This window comes from Caloenas nicobarica, chromosome 10, assembly GCF_036013445.1.
Source record: "Caloenas nicobarica isolate bCalNic1 chromosome 10, bCalNic1.hap1, whole genome shotgun sequence".
Taxonomy (NCBI): domain Eukaryota; kingdom Metazoa; phylum Chordata; class Aves; order Columbiformes; family Columbidae; genus Caloenas; species Caloenas nicobarica.
Window position 1 is genome coordinate 12305312 of NC_088254.1, and position 24936 is coordinate 12330247.

Consider the following 24936-nt stretch of genomic DNA (forward strand, 5'->3'; position numbering starts at 1 on the left):
ATGTCAATGAATAATTCGCCAAATGTATTCTTGGATCCAAATGCAAATCGGTTTCAAGTTAACATAATTAATGAAAGCCGCGACAACAATGAAACACCCCAAGAGGACGTGGGCTCTGACCCACCACAATATGAAGAAACATCTTTTACTGACGAAGCACATAACAGACTGAGAATCAGTTACAGGCCAGGAAAAAGAGAATTATTTGACAATTTCCTTCAAAATGGGGAGAAAACAGAAGCTAGTTTACATCCCTATGATACTCACACTAAAATGTACTATTTACAGACTTTTGGCCATAACACAGTGGACCCAGTTCCCAAAATCGATTATTATAGAAACACTGGCAGTGTCAGTGGGAATAAGCTCAGCAGACCAAGCTTATTAGAAATTCATGAACAACTGGCAAAGGTAAGTGGAAAGATACAAATTTTCTCCATTCCATTTCCAGGCTGTTAATTCTGTTTATTAATATGAGAAAGTCCTTAAATTCATAGACCTTGCCCAAGAGAAAAAGTACAAGTAATCACTTACCATATTACCTTTAGTAGCTGCAATATGTTTTTTGCCATGTACCCTGCTCAAAGCAAAGATTTTTATTGAAAGGTGATAGCAATGTTCTTGATTAGCAGAAAAAAACATAGCTTAATCTTGTCTAAAAGTATAAAACTACTGAATCTCTTCTGTTTCACTTAAGAGATAGGATGGCAGATTATGAATATCAATTCATAATTTAACCAAGCTGCACAATTCACACTTATTCTAAACTTGAATTTAACACCAATGCATAAGTAAGTTTCACAGATTCCTCTGTTGTATTCATTAATATATGAATATATAAGTATTATAAAAAAACACGTACAACAAATACTATTTCAACTAATCAGAAATCCAAAGCACTACCTGTTTATTGCTGTAACAAACCACTCAAAAAGCAAGAAAGAATCCAGAACAAGGGTGTGAGGTTGAAAGTGTATTTATACATATGACAAATGGATTTTATGGAAAAAGCTTCCCCTTAGCAGACTCTTCCTGTTTGCTCCATTTTTTTCCACATAGGCGGTACAGTAAATGAATAATGAAATACCAAAACCTGCCCTTTATTGTGATAATGCTCACTTTTGTCACCCTCTATGGCTAGTTGCCAGAATATACATTGTTCAGGTATAATCGTTTGGGGTAGAAGTTGGTAATATTAAGTCTCAAATACCAGATTTTTACTAACTTCTGTGTTACTGCCTCAGGCAGATGGGTGAATTTTGCTGACTATTCACCTACCTAGATCTTTTTTGAGGCTTGATTTGCCTATGTGAAAGAATCACCTCCATGCAAAATAAATAGCCTGTAATGAGAATCTCCAGGGACAAGAAAAACTAGATTAAGCACTTTGAAACAGTTAAACTATTAAAAAACCTGCTGCTAAACAGTGGAATAATATAATACTCCATTGACTTCAGCAAAATTACATTCTTCCCCCTTAAGTCACAATACCAAGTTCTCTGTAAAAAGCAGGGGAGAGATACAGGATACACCTACTTACAGAATTAAAATCAAACCTTTTTTGAGGTTCTTAATTGTGCTCTTGTCAGGGCAGAGCTGGAAAGAGAGAAATCACCTTTATAGTCCAACTCAGACTAAAAGTGTCAATATGCAGCAAAACCCCCTGTTCTTTTCCTGTGTTGGGCAATAGTGAAATCTCCAGAGGAAACATGCTCTCATCACCATTCCACTCAGTTTTTACGTACTACTGAGGTCTGAGTAATTTCAATAAGCATCTGATTTTTGGATGCTGGTCCAGATCTTGGTCAAACTCTCTTTCTCTGGAGATTTACCTGCCTCAGGAGGATTAATAAAAAGTAATGAAATCAAGAAAAAAATAGCCATTAGGAAATCAGGACCTGATTCTTTAGGATCTTATTAGGCCACCTTCCTAGTTTGGGCCTGACTTATTTAAACTAAGGTCTCCACAGACCTGCATAAAATGGCTTACATAGAAAGGAGAAACGGGCTACATCTATTTCCAAAAATGAATGCAAAATGGATGTAAAAAGAGAATAATATGAATTTGGTATCCCTACTCATTTGCAGATGTGTGAGCTGCTACTCAAGGAGCTAAACACATTTCCATGCCCAGAAGAAACTTCCTCTTATAGAAATAATTTACTTCAGTAGTGGCCAGAGGAGAGAAAAATAGTGTACTGGCTTTGAACGTAATGCTGAATGAACATGTACTGAACATTAGCATATTAAGAGATTTTCAGTTTTGACCGTTACCAGAAAATTCAGGTTTTTTGCTGTTGCATCTCTCAATGGTTTATTTTAAACAAAATTCGATAAATTTGTTTAGGATTTTTTAAGGCTTTCACTTAGAAAAGATTAAGAAGAAGGCAGATTCCATCCCTGAATAAAACGAAGGGAAAATTGCTTCCCAGGTTGGGACTGTGAAGGAAAAGAAAAGAGCATCATCTAGCTTGGTAGTTTCCAGACTTTTTTCCAGTATCCAGCTTACAAAAGGATAATCTTATGCCTCTCAAAATAGGAAGGTGAATGTCAGAGGTAACGAGATTTTTGTTACACTGGCAACCTGCTGTGCCCTTATGTGAGTTGTGGCCCTGGTCTGGGAGCCACTAACCACAGCACTGGAACAAACGACCCGCCATTAGCATGGCTGGAGTCTATTCCTGGCTGTCCTGTGGACTCACTTTGTGACCTTGGACAAATCGCTTCAGCCTACAGAGCTTAGTCTGAAGAATAAACAAACACGAGGTCACCAAATAGTAGATTAGTAGGGAAAGGAATTAAGATGGTATGAAAAGGCTGAGTTCCTATCAGGAGGCAAAAGTGGTACGTGCAGCTGTGCAGCAGATGGGGTGCCCGTCCAGCAGCCCCAGTGTGCAGCAGGCTCTCCAGCCACCACTAAGGGGAGGATGAAATGCCTCACTGAGTGTGCACCGGGTTAGACCAGTAGCCCAAGATGCAGGAGAAGATGCTTTATTCCTTTTTACTTTCGCGGTAAAATCTGGGCTTACCACACCATACCTCAGGTCAATCCCACCGCCCTCACTCCCAGCTTTTTTGAAACTCAAGTTGTTGAAGGCAAAGTTGTCAAAGCCCATTGCCACATTCTGATAAGAAGTGAAATAGGCTTGACTTCAGATTTCTAAACATCACATAAGCATTCCTATTGTGCTTTGATGCTGGGCTTAACATCAGAAGAGAAATACTAATGTTTAATACACTTTTAAAAAAATGTAATTTTTCAAATGTCAAAGTGTAAGGCAGGCTGAAAGGAACTTCAAATATCTAGTTCCCACACTGCTGGAGCCAAATGCGTGTCATCTTTTAGCAAGATGTGTCAGTTTTTGCACACATTAAGCCACAAAATGCCAATTAAATCCCTAAAAAATAGCCTAAGTGTTATTTCACAGCTGATAGCTGGTGATAATTACTTGGGCTTAATATTTACCCTACATAAGAAATCATCTAACCTTTCTTCACCTTGGCTATTCTCCACACTTGTTACAAGGACTTGATGAGCTCATCATCTTTAGCCTCAGGAGACATGAAGACTAAACTGTCCTGAAACAAGGAAAGGAAAACATTTCTTTTTTTACAAAAGCAGCAAACTTTTTATTTTGGTAGCTTTTCAAAATGTTCTGTCACTTTCATTCCACATCCTTAATGCACGAGTAGCGCAGGTACAGCTGCTGGGTAAATAACCAATCATTCACTAAAGCACACCAATTTAAAATGCATTTATGGAGGGTTTAAGGCCATAATTTATGATAATAGCATAGAAAACACAAATTAATTCAAAGTACATAGGAAACAACTTGTTTCAAGTACAAAGACCAAACCCTTTTATTTTTTTTTGTCTTTGAAATTCTAACCACTGCAGCAAACCCCCCTCATTTTATTCTGCTAATCTTTCTCAACTCACTTTAATAATTTACTGTATTTTGAGCAAACACAGCCGTTATTATTTTAGGGTAAGAATTGTCAAAATTATCTAAGTAACTCAGGAGCTCAGTCACAGGCTTTCAATAGATCTTGTATTCCCATTTCACTTAGGGCCAAAAGGGCCAGGGCACCAAGTTTAATCCATGTCAAAATGTATTATCCAGTCACTTATTTCTCATTTGTGAGCATGATCTTGGATTTACTGCATCAAAGGCATTCTACAATCTTGCATCATAGTTGCTAGAGCCCCCACCCATTGGGAGGAGAGTCCAAACATTAGCATAAGTGTCATATACAGTTGGTTTGTTGGGGTTTTTTAAGTCCATGGATAAAATACAGAAACAACCTTGAAGCTTAAGCAAGATGAAAAAAACTTCACATATTTCACAGAATCACAGATGTTTCCCCTCCTTGGCCTTGTTTAGTTAATCTGAAAACATCTTTATCCCTTTATCCCCCTCCAAACCATAAAAGCACCTTGATTCCTCTGCAGAAGTGACACATGCTCCTGACCCTTTGCCAGGCTACGGTAAGGTACATGGTCCTTCCTGAAGGTCTTTGCAGAATATCCAGACAATATCTGACAATAGTTAACCTAATGCCAACTCCTCACAAAACCAGTCAGAACTTGGTATAAAAATATAACTAAAAGAAACAAAGCAGCAATGACAATGAGTATAAACCTCAGTACTGTGAGTGATTCCCATTCAAGCAACAAGAAACGTATCATGATGCTAAACTGCCTCAAAGATTCTAGGGCAGAAGAGCTAAAGAGGTAAATCAGATTTATGTCTGTAACTGGATGTGAACAATCGAAAATTCTGGGCTGTTTATTCTGGTTACACCACAAATGTGGCAATTTCTAATCCTATCTACTATGGCTATACCAGAGGTGGCTAAACCACAGAAAGGATTATTCATTTACTACATTATTTACTACATTTCACTGGCACGTCTCTGACTGTTTTCAAGAATATGTTACCCATTTGCTGCTGCAATTATGTTTGTACTTTATCCAACAGAAAACACCACAGTTCTTCACGTAACTTTGCCATGCAGCACTCAGCTAGGTCTCTTTTCACTACTGAGCAATTATCCCTGTTTCTGCACTTAGCATTATTCATAAATTGTTGCAGCAGCAGCATGTAGAGGCCAACCATGAGACCCTCATTACTTTAGATGCTTTACTAACATATCAACACGACATATACGTTGAGTATAGTTTACAATAAAAACGATTTAGTATCAGATAATAATGTATTTACTCTGCTTAAGGAATTCTTTCATCTTTTCTCACTGTTAGCAAGCCCACCTGCTGATGCCTGGTATGAGCAGAATATTGCCCTCTACTCCAGAGACAGCAAAAGATGGTCTTCTTTGAAATTCCTTTGTTCCATGTCTCTCTTAGGCAGCCAGGTGTCCTCTGCTTGGCACAAAAATGTATTTGTTTTCTGTGTGATCCTTCAGAACATAGCCGTGAGCACTGGCTCAGTCGAGAGAGTGGCTAACGGAGAAAGCACCGCTGGAGATGAGACAGCTGACAGCAAGGAAGAAGAAAACAAAACAGGATTTGTCAAGTTTGGATGGGTGAAGGGTGTGCTGGTGAGAAACTTATCTGTGTTCCTAAAAAAAAAGAAAAAAAAAATTAAGATTAGTTCTACAACACTAAGGTCTTTTAAGAAGAGAGGGAGGTGGACTTGAGGGCTGTTTGGGGTGCTTTTTCAATGCCTGAAATGCACACTGTCACCCATCTGGTTGTTAATGCTACTTTCAACATTGCACTAATGCAGTATTTTTTGTTTAAAACCTAGGTAAGATGTATGCTTAATATCTGGGGTGTGATGCTTTTTATTCGACTTTCCTGGATTGTAGGTCAAGCAGGAATTGGTATGTATCTTATTTAATATCATTTTCAACAGTGAAAGGGATAAAGAGGATAAACTACACATGATGATGATTAATATATAATCCGAGATGTGCATTTGCATGTTGAACTAAATAATGTTTTCAAATGCTTGCCAGAGTAAAAGATGTTAATCCTCCAAACTATTGGAATTTTCCAGACTCGCGGCCAAATTACTGCTTAGAGGCACAGATCTGTTAACTATGCATATGATCATCACATTTGAATATTTCTAAGCTTTAGTGAAATTTGTATTTAGATCCTGTAACAGATGTAAACTTCCTGACTCGGGCCAATTTCTAATATGTGCGTACAGAGTTAACCTTTAAGAGTTCACACTTGGCTTATCTGTGAATCCCAAACCTTGTCATCTACATATTAAAAACAATGCTTCTTCACACTTCTCTACAAAGATGAAAACAGAAGTGGAAGGAGGTCTCATCTCATCAGGATTTTGTTATTTTTAACTATAGCACAGCACTAGATACTACTGTACTTTGGAACACTAAGTTTTAAAAACTCTCCTCCAGCTTTCATAGAAGCTAACTAAGCACACTTCATTGTGTGCTGTATCTTTGCTTCTTCGTTGTGCAATTTAATTAATCCAAATCCCAGATCCCAGTCCCTGGAGAGTGGGCCTTGAGGCCTCCAGCCAGCATGTTGTGGAGTGTTCAATGAAACCAGTAGGAGAGGAAAGCGCTCACAACTCTGCAAGAATCTCCAGCAGCTAGAAGAGCAGCTCAGGAAGGTGCAGTGAATCAGCGGTTGTTATGGGGTACAAGTTCCTTTTCAGAGCTGCTGCTCCAGGGAAGCACAGAATGTGAACTGCGAAGGCAGCGTCGCTCTGTGTTGCATGATCATACAGGCTAGAACAATGCAGCCCTCATCTCTGACTGGGACCCAGCCGTAATTTAAACCAGCAATCCAAAGGGTGGGTGACAAGTTTTCCAGTTCGCATTCTCACAGAATGGAAATATTAAGTAGACATGAGCTGGAGTCCAGACTCTGGCCTCAGGGTATCAACTCTCCTGGTCTTGGATAAAACTCAGTGCTCAAATTCAGACTGAATATAAATATAATTCACTTCCTTGTTAATTGAAGTAAAATAAAACACTGAATTGAAACATCTCCAAAATTTTGCATGGTTGAAGTGTCACCTCCAACAAAACACAGTAACTTCACGGAAGTTTCACTGGAACTTTAAAAATAAAAATAATTTTTAAAAAATGCAAATGAAATGCTTGTTAAGAAAAAATTTCAGCCAGAAACTTACAGAGACATAAATAGGGAATAGAACTAAGCGGAAGAACTTTACCTACTTTTGCAGTGCTTCATGCACAGCTCTAGCGCTGTGCCTGACAAAGGGGTGCTTGCTGATTTTATGATGCATACCAAATGAGAGCATACAGCCCAGGGCACTCATAAGTATATGCCTTGCCATGAAAATTCTGCATCTTAATATTGCCAAGACTTTGCTCTGGGGTTTCATGCAAAATTAGTTTTTAAGGGCAGTTTAGTAACTTATTGAGATCATCAAGAAGTATTACTTTGTTTTGAGGTGTGAGAATAGCCACAGGCAAGAGTAATTCATTTTAGAACAACTTACTTAGCAGCCATATGCCTGGGTTTCCATCTAAACTTTAATCAGATTTTAACATTAATTTGCACCAACATCAGTTACAGCCTTTCTGCTTTCACATTTAATTTTACCTTTTTAATTCACTGATAAGCAGACGCTCCTTTCTTATGGTTTATTGCTCTGCTGTTGCTTTTTAAAATTGCATGCCTTATGTAAGGAGGTTAGTTTTACTTCTGAAAATAAGACATCAAATTCCATTTCAATAATTTCTCAATGCATTTTCTGAATGTCTTATAAGCAATGAGCTTTGAGTCCCTAGCCAAGCTGCTTAAGGAGAACAGTGAGGGAAGCTCATCATCACCAAGGCTCAGGGATTTCACTGGGTACTGCTACTAACATCAAAATTAAATGAGTCCATTAAACCACCATCTGGGCACCATTTATATCCCCATCATTAGAGGGCCAAAGAGGCAAAACTCAATTATTTCCATATCCTGATAGGTTGTCTTGGGCAAAAGCTCCTACAGGGGAAAAAACCAATGTTCCAATAAAGTTGTCTGTTTATCATCAGCTGGGAAAAAGGGACAGTATGGTCCTGACAAGGTTCCAGGTCCAAAACTAGTCTGGTGTTTCCAAAGTCTGTACTTGTACCTACACGTGGAATGGTTAGCCTAAGGCAGGGAAAAGCACCAAGTTAATGAAAGCCTGGCCCCAAATATTACAATTATGTTACATTACATTATATTGCAATGATATTTTCGTTGAGTCACTTTATTTTATACACTTTTCTTCTTATATGTTAACATTTTTTTAAATTAACATGAAAGCCTTCCCAAGCAGGTGTTACTCATTGTATAAATATCTGACTCTATTTATCATATACATATTAACAACATGAATTGTGAAATGCAATAGAAAATCCTGGAAAATTACTCCTTAGGATGCACATGCACTTAACAAATAACTTTAAAAGTACTTTAAGAATAATGTGTCTAACTTATTCAATTTAAGAGTTAACAGCTGATTCAAAGTCATATTCAGCGACTTCTCATGCACAATATTTGCATGGTTTCAAAATATCCTTCTGTATAACAGTACCTGACCAAAAGGAATGACTGTTTTGATTTTTTTTATACAGACCTACAGACAAAATGGGTGCACGATTAATTACAGTAAGAGTTCAAAAATCAATAGGATAAATGTGATTTATTAGAGGCTCAAATCACTTTAAATATTCTATGTTATCCACTGTGTTATGTATCATTTATATCTCACGCATTACATCGCTCTGTCTTAAAGGATTGCGATAACATGGCTATAATGTAAGCAGCAAAGAACATTTATTCAGGGATTGGATGTCTATAACCATTCAGTATGAACTGAAGTCAGGAATCTGATCTGGAAGCCAGAAGGTAGAAATACAGCAGATAAATCAGTATGTTTGTAGTACTTCTAGCTGGATGTCTGCTGTAGGATCCAAGTTTCAATTTGGATGAGCCCTGGTCAATAAATATTCCTACAAGCAATGTATAATCTTCAGTTCCACGCTGAAGACCTATGTACCTTATGGAAACAAGAGAGCTATTGCATAAGCATTAGCAAGTTCAGATAAAACTAAGAACTGATTCCATGTTGGGCACCAAACTTTAATTTTTTAGGTTTTTTCTTTTTTTTTTTTTCCCCAGTTTTTTTCCCCCCTCCTCTCATAGATACACATGGAAATAGAAGCAATAAAATTGAGAGAAAAATGTAATTATTTCTTCACCTAAGTTGAAACAAGAAAGTATTCTGGAACTACAGAGCCAAATTCTTCTTGATAGTGCTAGAAAAAAATATAACAGAAGCAATGGCCACAATTGTAGCTTCAGAGGTCCAGTTTGTACACAAAGACAAACTTTTTCAATGGGCAGGTAGTCTAGCCCTGGCACATGTCCAAAGAGGCTGTGGGATCTCTGTTGATGGCGGCTGGCTAGCCAAAGCCATCGCTGATTTAATCCTGTGTTGACAATAGTTCTGCTATGACTGGGAGGCTGAGCTACAGACCTTCAGAAGTCACCTCCAACCAATGTTTCTATGATTCTACATCATACTGGGCACGTCCTACTCATATAGTTTCTAGTTTCTAGCACAGTTTCACAAAGTTAACAGAAACCTGACCATATATTATAGCCAAAGATCAGAAATATACTCAGATTTCAGTCTTACTCAAACTGAAACCCAGTTCACCTATCACTAATCACCTATCACTGATCTTCAGATGTTTGATTATTTCTGTTTAATTATACAATTTTGTGATAAACAAGCAAAGAAAAAATATTCCAAGTTCTCTAAAATTACACATTACAGATCACCTGTTAAAGTAAATGGCACCTGAAAAGCAGTTTCCGTTTTCAAATGTTTGTCTTGTGTTAGGGTAAAACTACTTTTTGCAGTGAAAGGAGGAGATAAGGAGAGAGTGGGGAAGTGCAGCACTTGGTAGCTTGGCAAGTAAGGATAACGAGGGTTCGCACTCAGGTCTTGTCTCTACCTGATAGACTCTTTGTCCTGGTGCACTATGAAACTGTACTGTCAGTCTTTCTCTGATTCAATATTTAATTAACTGATGAAAGGCAGCAGCATTCTTACAAGATGCCCTGGTTAATGTGTGGATCTCTTCACTTAAACAGCCAGGATGTTTATTAAAGGCAGATATAAGCATCCATGTCCAGGGACAGTTCTTTGCTCATTTCCTCCAGCCTTTGAAAAATCAAGAGAGCTTCTGGCTAGGGTACTCCTAGCTAGAAGAATCACTGTGTGAAGACTGAGGGGAATAAATTACTCCTATGACATGGACTCCTTGGAAATGTGCTGCAAACTGCAAGTGGGCAAACAACCATCTTTTCAGTTTATTGCTCTGATTCTGGCCTGAAAATTCAATTTAAAGAGAGAATGATTTGTAGGAATCATGGAACATGAGTAAAATATTTTATCTTCTTATTACTGACAGGTCTTGGAGTAATCATAATTCTTCTCGCCACGATGGTAACCTCAATTACTGGGTTGTCAACTTCTGCAATAGCAACTAATGGGTTTGTCCGTGGAGGTAAAAATCTTAGGGTTACTAAAGCTTTCAATCCCAAAAAGGCCTTTATGTAGTATTTTCATATGAGGCAAACCAGCAGGACGATAAACCAAGTGGTACCTTGAAAGGAACTGGAAGGTAATGATTCTAGCCACCTCTAATCACAATTTATGGCATGTTTGAGTTGCCAGTTTAATAAATCCCAGATTTCAGTTCAGTCTGTGAAGTACGTTTCAGATGTTCCTGCCTAATGCTGAGCGAGGGATGGGCTTCTGGCTTTTCATGGAGTTCTTCTGTTACCTTTCAGCAGGTCTTTCTTATTGAGAACATTCCAGGTTGGACATCGTTGGACAAACTAAGCATGAGGCATCTCCTCCTCTCATTTTAAAGGCTGATACAGATCAGTGGATATCTTCAATTTAATACCTTCTTTATAAAACTCCTTACATTTCAGCCACTCCTTGGAAGATGAGTAAATAATTTTGCTGGAAAAGTGCATGTCAGGTATTTTATGAAACGAAGTTCTAGTGCATTTCAGAGCCTTAAAGTTATAACTGGCCTGCTCTAACCTCTGTGGAAAATGGCAAGTTCTTACTATGTCATTTAATCAGAACAGGTATTTGAATACACTTGAATATACCTTCTTTTTCGGATCTTTCAGGTCTTGGAATCATAGTTATTGGTCTGAGTGTAGTAGTAACAACATTAACAGGTATCTCCATGTCTGCCATTTGCACTAATGGAGTAGTAAGAGGAGGTAAGTGAATATGATCTCATGAAAAATACAAAAATGTGCAGATTTGGATTATTAAAAAAACGGAATCAAGATAACTGTGTTATAAGCAGAGCAATAATAAACAAATGTATTTGGAGTGATCTCTCTCAAAGGATCAACAGTAAATTAAAATGTATATAAACACTTCCTGACAATAAATATTAAGTGCCAGTGAGAGGAAGTGAAATAATTAACTGTCAAAGTAATATGCTCCATTTATGGTAATACGCAAAAAGGATTAAAGATTCACTGCATCACTATGCAGGAGCTTTAACAATGTACTACTCCTTATGATATTTCACACTAACATTGGGATAGATCCAGGTAAGTCAGAACCTGTCTGGAAGTGAGGTTCTTTCTGCTCTGTGTTTCTATATTATGTAAAATGAAAAAAATATTTGAAGGTCCAGTTGTGCATGCTAACATGCACTAAAAAGATTTCTGCAAGAGAAAGACATACAGAAAAGTCTGAAGGCAGAACCAGTACAAAGCACATTCCTTTCTTTATCAGTGTACTCTGTTAATATAGGGCAAATATTGATTATGTTTGTTAGACTAAAAGCAGAGATTCCTGTTGTATAATTTATGAGAGAAAAATAGGCAAAAACTGAGCATTTAGTTGTGCTGAAATAACAAACATTTCTTTCTGCAGGTGGAGCGTACTATCTTATCTCACGAAGCCTGGGCCCAGAGTTTGGTGGATCTATAGGACTTATCTTTGCTTTTGCGAATGCAGTGGCAGTTGCTATGTATGTAGTTGGATTTGCCGAAACAGTTGTAGAACTTCTTAAGGTAAACATAGATGTCTCATATATATTCTTAAATTGGGGTGGGTTTTTTGTTTGTTGTTTTTCTTTGGTTGGTTGGTTGGTGTAAGGTTTGTTTGGTTTATCTATTATATTTGTTTAAGTGGTGAGACTTTTTAGCTGAGGTTTGAGGGACACCTTTAGCAGGAAGAAGCTGGTCAGTCTAAACATGCCATAGAGCACTTCTCCATTATTTCTAACTAACAAATATATGTCATACATTTCTCAACAAGAATCTCAAAATCAGGAAAGGAACGGACATCTAATTAGACAGCCAAATAACTCCAGCTACAAAGATCCAGCTGGAACATGAAATACAAACACGTGGTCTCACAAATCTCTGAAACTTTGACAGCTCGCTGCTTTCTATTTCACCTCGTTACCTGGTCCGACTGGTTGGGCAGAGAACGACTGGTTCTGATAATATTTCTTACTGGTTTCAGGAGAGTGATACACTGATGGTTGATGAGTCCAATGACATCAGAATAATAGGTACCATAACTGTTATATGTCTTCTCGGCATCTCTGTTGCTGGCATGGAATGGGAAGCAAAGGTAAACCTCTAAAAGAACACAAAAGCAAGCAGTGTATTAGACTACCATACAGCATTTGTGTGTGAGGAATGCTCTACAACAGGTGGAATTTTCAGAAGTACTCAGTTTCAGTTTATGCTTAAACTTTCTAAAAGTAATAGCGGTTTAATTATTACACTCAGTTAAAGCACAATTACTCCATGCTCTTCCTTGAACATAAATTTAAAAGGGAAGAGGAAGTTTGTGTTCTGCAGACAGCTTGATTATATTGATTTTTATCATTCATACCATCATTTAGAGCCTTGGGTAAGTGTCCTTTTTGCTCTTATTTTTGATGTAGCTTGACAGAATAAACAATAGTAAAAACAATATGTGGTTTTATCACTGTACTCTCTCAAGCCCCACTCAGCAGAAGAGCTCTATTTGTTATCCATTCTTAATCTCTAATGATTTCTGCTATTCCTTCACTTGTAAAAAAAAGTTCAAAATGGAAATTCAAATGGAAGTACTTTAGAGAGTAGAATACAGGATCAAAATCTGGTCCAGAATAGCACCCTTATTTTTACATTCTGCTCTGATGGAGACTAGACCTACTTATAAAAGAGATCAGAAAAACAATTAGATATTCTAGCCCTTGAAGTGACACCCCACTGCAACTAAACAAATTTTATAACAATATAAAAAGTCTTACACTTGATATTAATGCATATGCTGTTTTGTTTTGCCTTTTCTTGTAAAGAAACTACCATAAAATTAAATTATAACTCTATATATCACAACCCCCTTAGTAAAAACTGTCTGCAGTTGTCATTAGCTGATTCAGCTATCTTGATTCCTGGTATTTTTGAAAACTACAGAAATCAGTAATCTGTCACAGGGAACGCATACAGATAACCTACTATATAGCCATCTCCACAGTCAATGCAAATTAAAATCAGGAAAATATTTTTGTTTCTTTTAATAGGCTCAAGTTATTCTTCTAGTTGTTCTCCTTGTTGCCATTGCAAACTTCTTTATTGGGACAGTCATTCCTACCAACAACGACAAGAAGGCAAGAGGCTTTTTTAATTACCAAGGCAAGTAACCTTGCTACCTATCATAAAATAATAATTTTGCATTCTTTTTGGCTTCATACTGAGTTAAGGATGCCCCTGAAAAAGGTCACAAGATCAGGATCTTCTGCCTGAGTTTAAGTAAGCTTGCAAACCAAGGGAATTTATTTCATCTTTAATTTTGAGCCTGTCTCTCTGCTGCTGAAGCTGACAGCACAGTTAGCTGCAGCTTGAGTCTTTTATATATCAGCAGAGCACAGACAAACTTTTCCACAGAGCTAAGTGCAAGTGCTGTAGTGACACTCCTGTCACTTCAATATGGATGCGTAGCTCTGAGATGCAGACAAGCACATCCTACTGGGGACCAGACTAAGGAAATCAAACTCACTTTGCTTATGATATGAGACAGACTCAAACCCAATCGTCCAGACGTGAAAGACTAGCTTATTCACCTCCTTCATTAAGTGACTTTGGAATCAAATCCTGGTGGTATGTTTCATTTTCATCTATATTTGCAGCATCAATATTTGCAGAAAACTTTGGACCGGATTTCAGAAGTGGAGAAGGATTTTTCTCGGTGTTTGCCATTTTTTTCCCAGCTGCCACTGGCATTCTTGCAGGAGCCAATATTTCAGGAGATCTGAAAGTATGTATTTCATTAACTTCCTAATAATACTTGCAGACTGAAAAAAGAACAAGTAAACAAGTTATGAATCAACATTGTATTTAATTTCAAGTCATGTCTATTTTGCAAAGCAAACCCCTCATTTTTAAGTACCTACTTTATTATTTAGCAGCATCAGTTCACATTTTCCCTTGTAATGCGTTATGGCTATTTGCATAAATTACTTGGGTTGCTATATCATTTAACAGCATGTTTCAATAACGTGTAGTAATATATCAGTAATGGTCTGTTAGCAGCACGAGACATAAATTACATGTGTATCTCTTGACACTCTTCTTTTACAAACTCATCCCAAAAAGCACACCTGTAAAGCTCATTTTTGTACTCACAAGAATCACTGGAGACTGTTCTTTTCTATCCAGGGTCATAGCAAGGGCAGAGCAAACAGAGCATTTAATGAAAGCAACCATGTCCCAGTCCCATGCCATCACTGCTCCTCGAAGGAAAAGCTGCAGGTTTGCAGCTGTGACAAAAGAAAGGAGTCTGAAGAGAAAGGGAAGGGAGGTCCAAGGGTGCCCAACTGTCTTGCCGTGCCCATTCTGTCAGGTCCCTGCTCTCCTTTTGCAGTATAGCAGTTGTACAAGATAATATGTCCAGTATCTAAACATACTGGTAAATTAGAGATAGGAATTTAATTTTGAGTGCCTTCTAGTTCTGATGACTTTGCATGGTGTATGTAATGCAAAGACTGAAGTAATTCAAAGCTCAGCAAAGCATTTGGTAAAACATCTCTAGTAAATATGGAGCAATGCAATACAAGTTATTTGGCTTGATCATATAGACCCATTGTCTTTTATACCCTAAGGATTCAACCAAAGGTCTGTTATTTCTGTATTGGCACATTAGCCACAAGTTCACTAGATCCTACCAACCCTGACAGACAGTTCTGCTTCCCTTCCTCACACTGACTTGCACGCCTCACCTCCTTTGTTTTCAGAGGACTGCTTTTGAAGCCAAGCACGGAGAGAAACATGTAGAAACCGAGCCACTAATAGCATCTATGAGATTCCATTTTTAATTAAAAAACCAAAAATCATTGTACTTCTCTCCACTGAGACTGAATCAGCCTCACACAATCTCCATCCTTTTATCAAACAAAAATAATTCTTTTGCCATATATGGTGCTCTCTATACATGGCAAGCTCCCAAAGCAGCAGCACTTCTTTCATAAGCTATTTGAAAGAGTCTGAGCAGACCAAGGGAAGTGGTTCTCCCGTTGGCTCTCTGCGGTTGTTTCAGTCTGGCAATAAGTGGATTTCTATAACCAAGTCCTCCAGGTTGCAGATTCCCCACTGAGATGTTTAGATGCATTAGACGGTTCTAATTAAATTAAGCAGCCTCTCCAGAAATCTAAAAGACAAGCTAAGAAGTATTTAAAAAGTGTAAAATTGATCAAACTTGCTTTAGAACTTGTTGCAAACACCTGCATACACGTTTCTGTTGTAAAGCTGTAAGAAGCTTTAATCCTAAAACTGAAGCTTACAGTGTTGAAGATTGTAGCATGAGACTCCACAAAAACAGTGACCTAAGACACGCACATCAGAACCGCATAAATTAAAGTTACCATGATCTGAGGGCAAAAGGTCTTATGCCACTGAAGTGACTCTGCAATTATTTTTCAGCTCAATAAATCTTTACCTCATTTAAAATTTATAATAATCATTAACACAATTAAGTCATTCATCCGTGTTTCACATGACACTCCACATTAGTATTTTTTTTTTCCCATGCAACATGCATAGATATAAAAGTACAAAAGTCCGTGAGTTAAAATGTATTCCATACATCTTTGACTTTAAAAAAATCCCACAAAAACAAACTCGCTAAACCAACTTAAGACAATTCATAAAGCAGGCTTCCTAGCATAAACTAACATACTAAATTGTAAGGTGGGCTAGTCTTAAAATTCCCTTTAAAATTACAATATATAATGCAGGTCTTTGGACCCTTACTTACAGTTGCATGATCAAAGCTGATATTGCTGTGAGCCAGTCTGTAAACATTATAATCCAGCCTTATTAAATTATCTAAATCAAAAGTCAAAACAATGAAAGGAAGTAGCGTGTTATGAAGACAGAGCTAACAATTACTAGTGGCCAATCACAGAAGTACTGTATTCTGTACAGGGTGACTATCTGCATCTGTCTTACTGATTAACCAAAAATGGTCGTGTCTCATCATCAACAGGAGTTTGACGGTTAGTTCCGTGACCGTTTACCCGTTATATCATTAACCATTAAAATAAAGCCCATTGCCATGTAAAGAGAGTTCAGAGCTCCCAGGAACACATCGCTCGGGACTCTCCTGCTGCTATAAATGTGACCTCTGCTCCTGCAGAATATCCTTCCCTGTGTCCAGGGTAGGAGCCCTGCCCCACAGGACCGCTTCACCATCTACATGCTGGGATGGGAAATGTTGGCGCAGGTCTCAGCAATAAAAATCTGTCCCCTCAAGGTATCTTCATGAGCACAGTGTGGCAGGACTCCCTAGCACGCAAATGCAATCAGGGTGCAGCACACAAACTCACAGTGTTTTTTGGGTCACTGCTTTGTTTCAAGGATCCACAAGGCGCAATACCCAAAGGAACAATGCTGGCCATTCTGATTACAACCATTGCTTACATTGGCGTTGCAATATGTGCAGGTAAGTACAGAACCTTTGCTTCATGTCTTAACTTATACAGTTATAACATTTGAAAGCCTAGTGTGCAAATGAATGATTAACCTCACTGTTTTTTCATCCTGTGGATTTATTATGTAGAGAGAGAGTTGTTTTGATTGTACTATACGTAAAAACAGTAGGAGGGAAAGCAGCAATTAGCTGGATTTTTGTATAACTTGTACGGTTACTTTTGCATTTAATTCAGTGACAAGGACCACTAGCATGTTTCTCATTCACACTGAAATTTCATATGGCTTCTACTTGCTCTCACTGGTTTTACTGAGCACTCATGAGTAATAGGGTAACACACACATTTTGTATGTTACGTGTCAAAGACAGAAATCAATTGCCTGTCTTCAAGAAGATGCACTGCCTGACTAGGTGCTCTACAATATTGGAATGTGAGGTAACAAAAAGGACACAAGAGTAAGAAGACGACCTATACTGAAGCCATGAACTGTGCTGGAGAAATATGCAATTAAATTCTCATTACCTGGGTACAATAAATCTCTGTTCCAGAAAAGACTTTTCTTTTTCTACTTTAATACTACCGTAAGAAAGAGTGTTGTAAATGACACTCTTCCTTTTGAGCGAATACCTCAATACTGCATGGAAGCCCTGTGGGGTACTCCCTTTTCTGGGAGATGAATCTCAAGTCTTCTTGACTTTTGTGGTTCTTGTACTTTATGCAAAAGCAGAATACTCAATTCAAGCTGCAGCTCAGGTTATTGCATTATCTGGATCAAAATTTCCCCTGCAGTTAAAGTAGAAGCAGTAGTTCTTCACCTTCTATTATAAATCTGTGTTAATACATCGTTGTCTTCTCACAAGCAATAGCTGTATTTCAACTTCAGAGCTGCCTGCTTTTCAGTACAATACTTTTTTTTTTCTTTCTGTTTGCATATTGGTTTGCTAAATAGATAATGGTTACTTTGGGACTCTCAATAACAATGTTTTTTACATATTTGAAGATACCATATAAACTTTCATTTTGGCCACTAAAGAAGTTGAGATCAGCACTCTCAGTTAACTCCGTCTGTTTCTTCCCCCTTCTGGCAGCAAACAAGAAAAGACAGCATAAATACTAATAAAACCAAAACAAGTGTAGGTAATTTCTCCCGTTTAAACTTTTTTTCACCATATTGGTATCAGTCGGGCTATGACAATTTGAACAGCTGAGGATCTGGGTCTCTAAAGCAATTGCGTGTCCTTGTTAAACAACAAAAAAAAGTGTGTGCCTAGACCTATGACCCTCACTGGCCTGTTTGCTTTGAACACTGGCACTTATAAAAGTAGTCACAGGCAAACAACATACTTCCAAGTTACTTAATCTATTGTTGATCTCTGGCTGCTTCTCTACTCTCAGAAATATGCTAGTCCTCATTAGTCAACTGGCTGATTATTTTAAAAGTAACAGAAGTAAATATTTGCTTATAGACAACACGAGAAACAAAGCCACAATATGGGGAAGCAATCTCTGCCCAACATGAATCAGTGCTCTTTGGGATGAGACTAAGGTGGCAGTTGTACCAAATGTGTGCAGACGAAGAGTCAAAGTGTGGCAAGAACATTCTTCCAGTGTCACAATGAAGGAAAATAATCATACATCATTGTTTCCACAGCCTCCTGTGTTGTACGAGATGCTACTGGGAACACCAATGATACAGTTGTACCTGGAATGAGTTGCAATGGATCATCTGCCTGCAGCCTAGGCTATGATTTTTCCAGATGTGCAAGTCAGCCATGTGATTATGGGCTGATGAATAATTTTCAGGTTTTAATGAGATAATATATATAATCATAAGCAATATATGAATACATAAGCACAAACATGCAAAACCATTATTTGCTGACAACTAACTGCAACAGTAAATTCACTTTTATCTAAAAAAGTAAAAAGCTATAGGAATAATCAAAGCGAAGGGTCGCCTGTATTCCACGTTACCTTAATATTGCCCATCACTAACCTTCCCAGCACTCCAGTAAGGTCTTTATCTTCTCTTTCAACAAGTCCCATGCAGCAGTATATGCTGTAACATCTTCAAACTCAAAACCTAGACTTAACAGAGACCTCAGGAACTCCTGTCAGATGAAGAAGTCATCTCATTGCTCTTTACACACAGATGTCATTTTACTTCAGGGGTGCTGTGGTCACTGTTAAACGTTTGTGCCACAGTGCAAAAAATACCAGAGTTCTGACTTCTTAAAAAAACTATCCAAAAATAGTTGAGTGCAAAATTAAGCAAGAGGCAATGGGGTCTTTCTCCTAGGCCAGAGACTGTCTGCCATTTTTATTCTTCAAAATAAAGCTTAGGCAAAGCATCAAAGTAAAGCAGTTCTTCTGCAGCCTGACACTGTCTGTTCAGCCCCAGTGCTTCAGGGCCTGCCAGAGGAGCTCACCACCCACCTGCACTTGCTTTTCAACGGGCCATTTGTAGCTTTTAAAGTCACTTGCTTTTTTCCCAGCTGGCTCTGCTAAATGTCAGCGCTGGGTAACCACCTTAAAAGGGATAAGCTGTCCCTGTCACAGACTACTTCTCCTTCCTTTCTTGATCATTTGCCATCCTCACTTCTACCTGAGCTCAGCTGTCCAGACCCAGGGCAACCCTTAAAATCAGTGACTTCCCTACAGCCATAAAGAGTTTCACTTCTTGCATTTATCTTTGCCAGACAAAAGCCATTAAAAAAGTGTCTTCATCTGACAAATCTCCAGAATTAACTGGTTTCTTTCCTGGAGTACTTCCTCCACACTAAAAAGCATCTGGCAATCACATCTGTCCACTTCATTTTGCTGCAGCGGTGGCAGAGGCCAGCGCAGCCCCTCTGGGAGGCTGAGGGAGCCTGACATTGACCAGCGCTGCTGTTTGCAGCGCTGCTGTTAGGCCAGCACAATCAGGCATTTTCTCTCTTTTAAAGCCATATTAAATAATTAAGACTTAAAAAAAAAAAAGCCCCCCCACAAAAAACCAAACAGAAACGAACACCCACCCCACCTCCCCAAAAAACAAAACAAAACAAAAACCAACAAAAACAACCAACAACAAGCCAAACCAAACAAAGTGCCTCCAACCACATTTCCTACTTCAGTGCTTTTTCATGCGGTATTCATTTTCACTTCTTGCTACAAGCTGACTATTTACGCATCAAGTAGAGACTGTCACTTATAGCAACCAGTTAGTAAAGGAGGTGAGAAAAGCTCACGGAGTACTCACCTGCCTGAGCAGACAGCTGCATACTTGTATAAAATTTAGCTATAACTCTGTTGCATTTTACTTAAACAGGAATAATAGTATTTCACTACTTCACAGTTGGTTTGTAGTATATTGAATTTAGAACTGTGAAAAGCAAAGACATGTAGAAACAGGGTACTTAAATGGGTCTGTGATCAAAAAGTGTATCCAAATGCAAACCTGACTGTTCTTTTTTCCTTTTTTTTTTCCTAAAGGTGATGAGCATGGTGTCTGGCTTCGGTCCTCTCATCACAGCTGGCATCTTTTCTGCTACTCTGTCATCAGCTCTAGCGTCTCTTGTCAGTGCACCCAAAGTTTTCCAGGTAAAATTAAACTATCCATTTCTTTATACTCTCTTTTACTTCAAAGACATACAATTTAGTTGAACTCTGTGTGCCAAATGCTGTTTATACTAAACAACACTGACACATGTGGGAGGAAAAGGCAAGGAAAAGAGTACGTAGAATGTTTTTCAAGATAAACAGGCAGGTCTTATCACCCTCATACAGGGATAAGCATTCAGGATCATAATGGTCCTTTGGTCAGAGCTCAGCTTTGCCACAGGAGTCGGGGATACACGTGTGCTTGTTATAGACAGCTTCAAGGCTACTTTCAGGACCGCTTGTAGCTCCTGACAGAAAGCTGCCCTGTAAGCACAGGGGTGCCAGGAACACGTAGGAGCCATCAGGACCATCAGGTCCAGGCGCTGGCAGGTGGGCTCACACAGGCCGTCAGAAAAGGGTCTGGGCAGCAGCAACATGGACACAAAGGAACAGAGGGTACGGGACAGAACGATAACCCGCACGACGTACACCAAGCCACTGATACGTGCTGCAGTTTCCTCTAATTTAGGCTCTATTTAGCTATTGGGTTAATCTTTTTTTTAAAAGCACTAAATGAGTTTTAAATGCCTGTGATTCCATTTTCCCCCTATATAATAATATAGTAGGACATTGGCTTACCACCTTATTTGAATATTTATGTGCCATAGCAGTAGATGTACTTGAAATACTAAGACAGATACAATTTTTGCTTAGCAAATGCCTAGCAAGCTGTCACTCGTAGACAATGTACTTCTGATGCAAGAAAGCACTGCTTAATGGAATTAAGTTCTGATTTGTCTACCAGGCTCTTTGCAAGGACAACGTCTACAAAGGGCTCCACTTCTTTGCCAAAGGATACGGAAAAAACAACGAGCCCATCAGGGGATATGTTCTCACTTTTGTGATTGCCATGGCATTCATTTTGATTGGTTTGTATATCATCACACAACTGCTATAATTCTGAGATAATTAGAGAGCCTACTCGGCGCCAAGCCTTCCCCACAGTCAGCTCCAAAGCAAATCCCAGTTTGCCAGCATTGGTGGTAGAAAATCCCAGCTACCATATTTAGGGGCGCAGGGATTTTTAAATTAGTTTTTCCAAGATTTGAAATTAAAACTGTGTGACACTAAGTAAACGGGAAGTTTAGTAGAGAGAATTCAGGTTACCATTTAAAAAGCAAAACAATACACTTTAATGGTAAGTCCTTTGTGAAACGCATGTGTTCTCTCAATTATGTATTTAAAATTTTGAAATTTACATCAGATTTACATCATTAAGAGCCAGTCTGTATAATCAGACTATCAAGTATAACCTTGCATAGCACATATTATTAAAATCAACATCAGCAGGCACATCATGAATGAAGGCACATCAAGGTGGGCCTAGATTAGTACACAGGAAAATACCCAAGCCCTCCCTGGATGAAAAATTCAGACAGTGTCCAGATTTAATGCATCATCAGGAAAAAGCTATCCAACAATCTAGGAAACTGGTGCCTGTGTCTGACTTGTGTGTGTGTGTGTCTTGCAGCTGAACTGAATACCATTGCTCCCATCATCTCCAATTTCTTCCTGGCTTCATACGCTTTGATTAACTTCTCCTGCTTTCATGCTTCATACGCAAAATCTCCAGGTGAGTCTGCATTCACCAGTGATTTAAATGTAGGTTTCATAGCCCCATCTCTGCAAGTTATTGACTGTATGTCAGAGTAAGCTGCAGTACCTGTAAAATATCTAATCCATGTGACCTGAGGTTTTACTGCTCTCATTGAATATGATGACATTTTACTTATCTCCAAAAAATAAAAGTAATGGCTCTAGCCCTTACATTCCCTACAGTTGTACAGGATGAAAAAGACGTTGGTGGATCCCACTGGAGCAGAAAATCTCCTCCTCAGGGTATCTTTTTCCCCTCACTATTACACAACATGGGTGGATAAAAACTTATGCCAACTCTAGCCACATAAAGTCAACAGGGTATAGTGCCCTTCTCCACATCTACGGTGAAATTTACGGTCAAGTTCCTAAGAACAGTGACTGTGCTAGAAGTGCTGCTGCCTGAAAGGGAACATGTAGAACAAGAACAGGTCCAGCAAACAGCACCAGCACAGCTCTGCAGTGGCTTGGGGCAGAATTGTTGGGTGAAGGGTAACTTGAGACCTCTCTCTACATCTGTGCATCAAAGGAACATACTGGCTTTCAGGCTTGTGCATCACCACAGCAGAACAATTCTCATCATCTCCATGAACACAGAGGTGACACCTTAAGGACTAAAGTCAATTAGCTGAGCAACACTGGCTTTGGCACAGAGGAAAGACAATTTCCTGCTGCTGGGAATCAATTATTCAATCTAAGGAGCGAGGAATACATTTTTGATTTCCAGTGTGAAGAAACTGCATAGTGACAGAAATGCCTACATCAACTTCCTTCCTATAGATCTGCATGGTGCCATTTGTTCAGAGGGCAGAAAAGATGAGCACTTCTGCTAATTACCTGCACAGCTGAACAAATGCAGATCTGCTCTACACAGCCTTGGAGCTGAGTAAAATTTCCTCTATAGACTTCACGTGCGTGAATCTGACTCTACTCTGCCACTACTTGACATTTCAGACAAAACTGCAGCTATTTTTCTTTTCTCATTTCCTCCAGTTAATTTCTGCCAATTCACAGTGATAGACCATAATAATTGCAAGGCTGCAGGACAGGAAATTTCTGCACAGCAAGACCTTCCCATTCCCTCATTACAAAGATGAGCCAAGACAGGGTTGCTCAGCCTCTCCTTGTATCTTCCGTGTTTTTTACCTCCCCAAAGAGCCTGCTCTACAGAACATCTGGCAGAGACCTGCAAACCATGGAAGCTCACTGTTTGCCTCATTTTAATTGCTAGCAGGGGATGGATTCAGTACTGCAGCTGAAGAGCAGCAGGAATAATATCTTTTTAAAGTCAATTGCAAATTATTTTATTTTTCTGCAGTGAGGCCAGGCTATTTCGATGTTTAAGACAGGTGCACATACAGTACTGGGAGAAACTCTCCTCTCAGCAAGTGTTTTGCTCCCAATAATAAGTTCTATGTATAGGCATCAAAAGGACACAGAAACCAATTACCTGGATTTACAGGAAAATCTATTTTCAGTTCTGAACCAGTGAGTTTTAATTTAGCAAAAATATATATAAACAGAATGGTGACTCAAAGACAGGCTGGACAAAGCAGTAGGAAAGAGTTTGTAGTAAAAGGCTTGTAAAGACCCCATACTCTATACATATAGAAATCTAAGTCAACCAACACCTGAAAGTATCTGCTGCCTGAGAATTTGCACGTATCACTTCCACCCCTTGTGACAAAGCCTGAAACAAATTGCACAGGGCTACATATGCACAAAAATCAGTTTGATCACTATATTTTATGCTCTTCCAATTTCATCAATTCTCTTTAAACAGGTTGGAGACCTGCATTCAGATATTATAACATGTGGGTGTCACTTTTTGGAGCCCTGTTGTGCTGTGGTGTCATGTTTGTCATCAACTGGTGGGCAGCTCTCATCACTTATGCCATTGAGCTCTTTCTATATATTTATGTAACATATAAGAAACCAGGTAAGTTCACAAAACACTATTATTTTGTGCATATTATGCAGTCAGACTGGATTTTAGACGAATTATTTCTGCTTGCAGAATTTGACATTACTTTTTCTCTGACACCTTTCTTTAGAGGGAAGTCTGGAGGATCCCATTAAATCCCACTTTATATAATATAGATTAAGATGATAGTCTGGTGAATTTTTGCCCATTTAACAAACACTTCAAGTATGGCTCAGGGCTCTGTGTAATTATTCCATCACACCAGTTTATTCCTACCAAGTCTTTACTATATTTGAGCTTTTACTTGAGTATCACTCATAAGGTTTTGTGCGTGGATGGAGAAATAGTAACTGAATTTCGCTGTGCTCTTAGCTGACTTATCTGGGGTCTTCACCCAAAATGTAAACGTGCTGCCCATTATACAACGAAAACGCAAGCTGAATTACCTATGAACTGATGAGCTTCTAGTACCTCCCTACGATTCCTCAGTAAATCAAGCAAGATGGGTGCACTTCACTGCTGGAAAAACTGCTTAGTAGCTCAACAAATCACAGCAGCTGTCCTCAGAAATCTGTGCACTAATACAATACAGCACCAGTATGAGACTGCACAGTCTGGTTTTTTATATCCAAGACAAAACCAACCCAGGTCCAGATTTCAGTGCTAACCATCCAAATTACTTCTGTAGTAGAAAAAAATATACAAATAAAAGAGGCAAGTTTCCTAGTAGAAGATGTGCTTTCATTGCAGTTAGTTTGGGATAGCAACACCTGGTCAAACCTGCATTA

General features: G+C 38.7%; 1 protein-coding gene across 2 annotated transcripts in view; it reads left to right on the top strand.

The window, feature by feature from the left end:
* SLC12A1 (solute carrier family 12 member 1) overlaps positions 1 to 24936 on the top strand; it is a 46080-nt gene continuing 21144 nt past the window's right edge. Inside the window, exons 1-14 of one of the 2 annotated variants that reach the window (XM_065641374.1) lie at positions 1 to 411; positions 5428 to 5562; positions 5772 to 5847; positions 10429 to 10524; positions 11931 to 12070; positions 12528 to 12638; positions 13582 to 13693; positions 14188 to 14315; positions 16913 to 16997; positions 18638 to 18789; positions 20461 to 20568; positions 21374 to 21497; positions 22100 to 22201; positions 24008 to 24163. In XM_065641374.1, the coding sequence (XP_065497446.1) occupies positions 1 to 411; positions 5428 to 5562; positions 5772 to 5847; positions 10429 to 10524; positions 11931 to 12070; positions 12528 to 12638; positions 13582 to 13693; positions 14188 to 14315; positions 16913 to 16997; positions 18638 to 18789; positions 20461 to 20568; positions 21374 to 21497; positions 22100 to 22201; positions 24008 to 24163 (1936 nt within the window). Of the gene's footprint in view, positions 412 to 5427; positions 5563 to 5771; positions 5848 to 10428; positions 10525 to 11164; positions 11261 to 11930; positions 12071 to 12527; positions 12639 to 13581; positions 13694 to 14187; positions 14316 to 16912; positions 16998 to 18637; positions 18790 to 20460; positions 20569 to 21373; positions 21498 to 22099; positions 22202 to 24007; positions 24164 to 24936 lie in introns of both variants that reach the window. The other variant, XM_065641375.1, reaches the window with a different exon arrangement.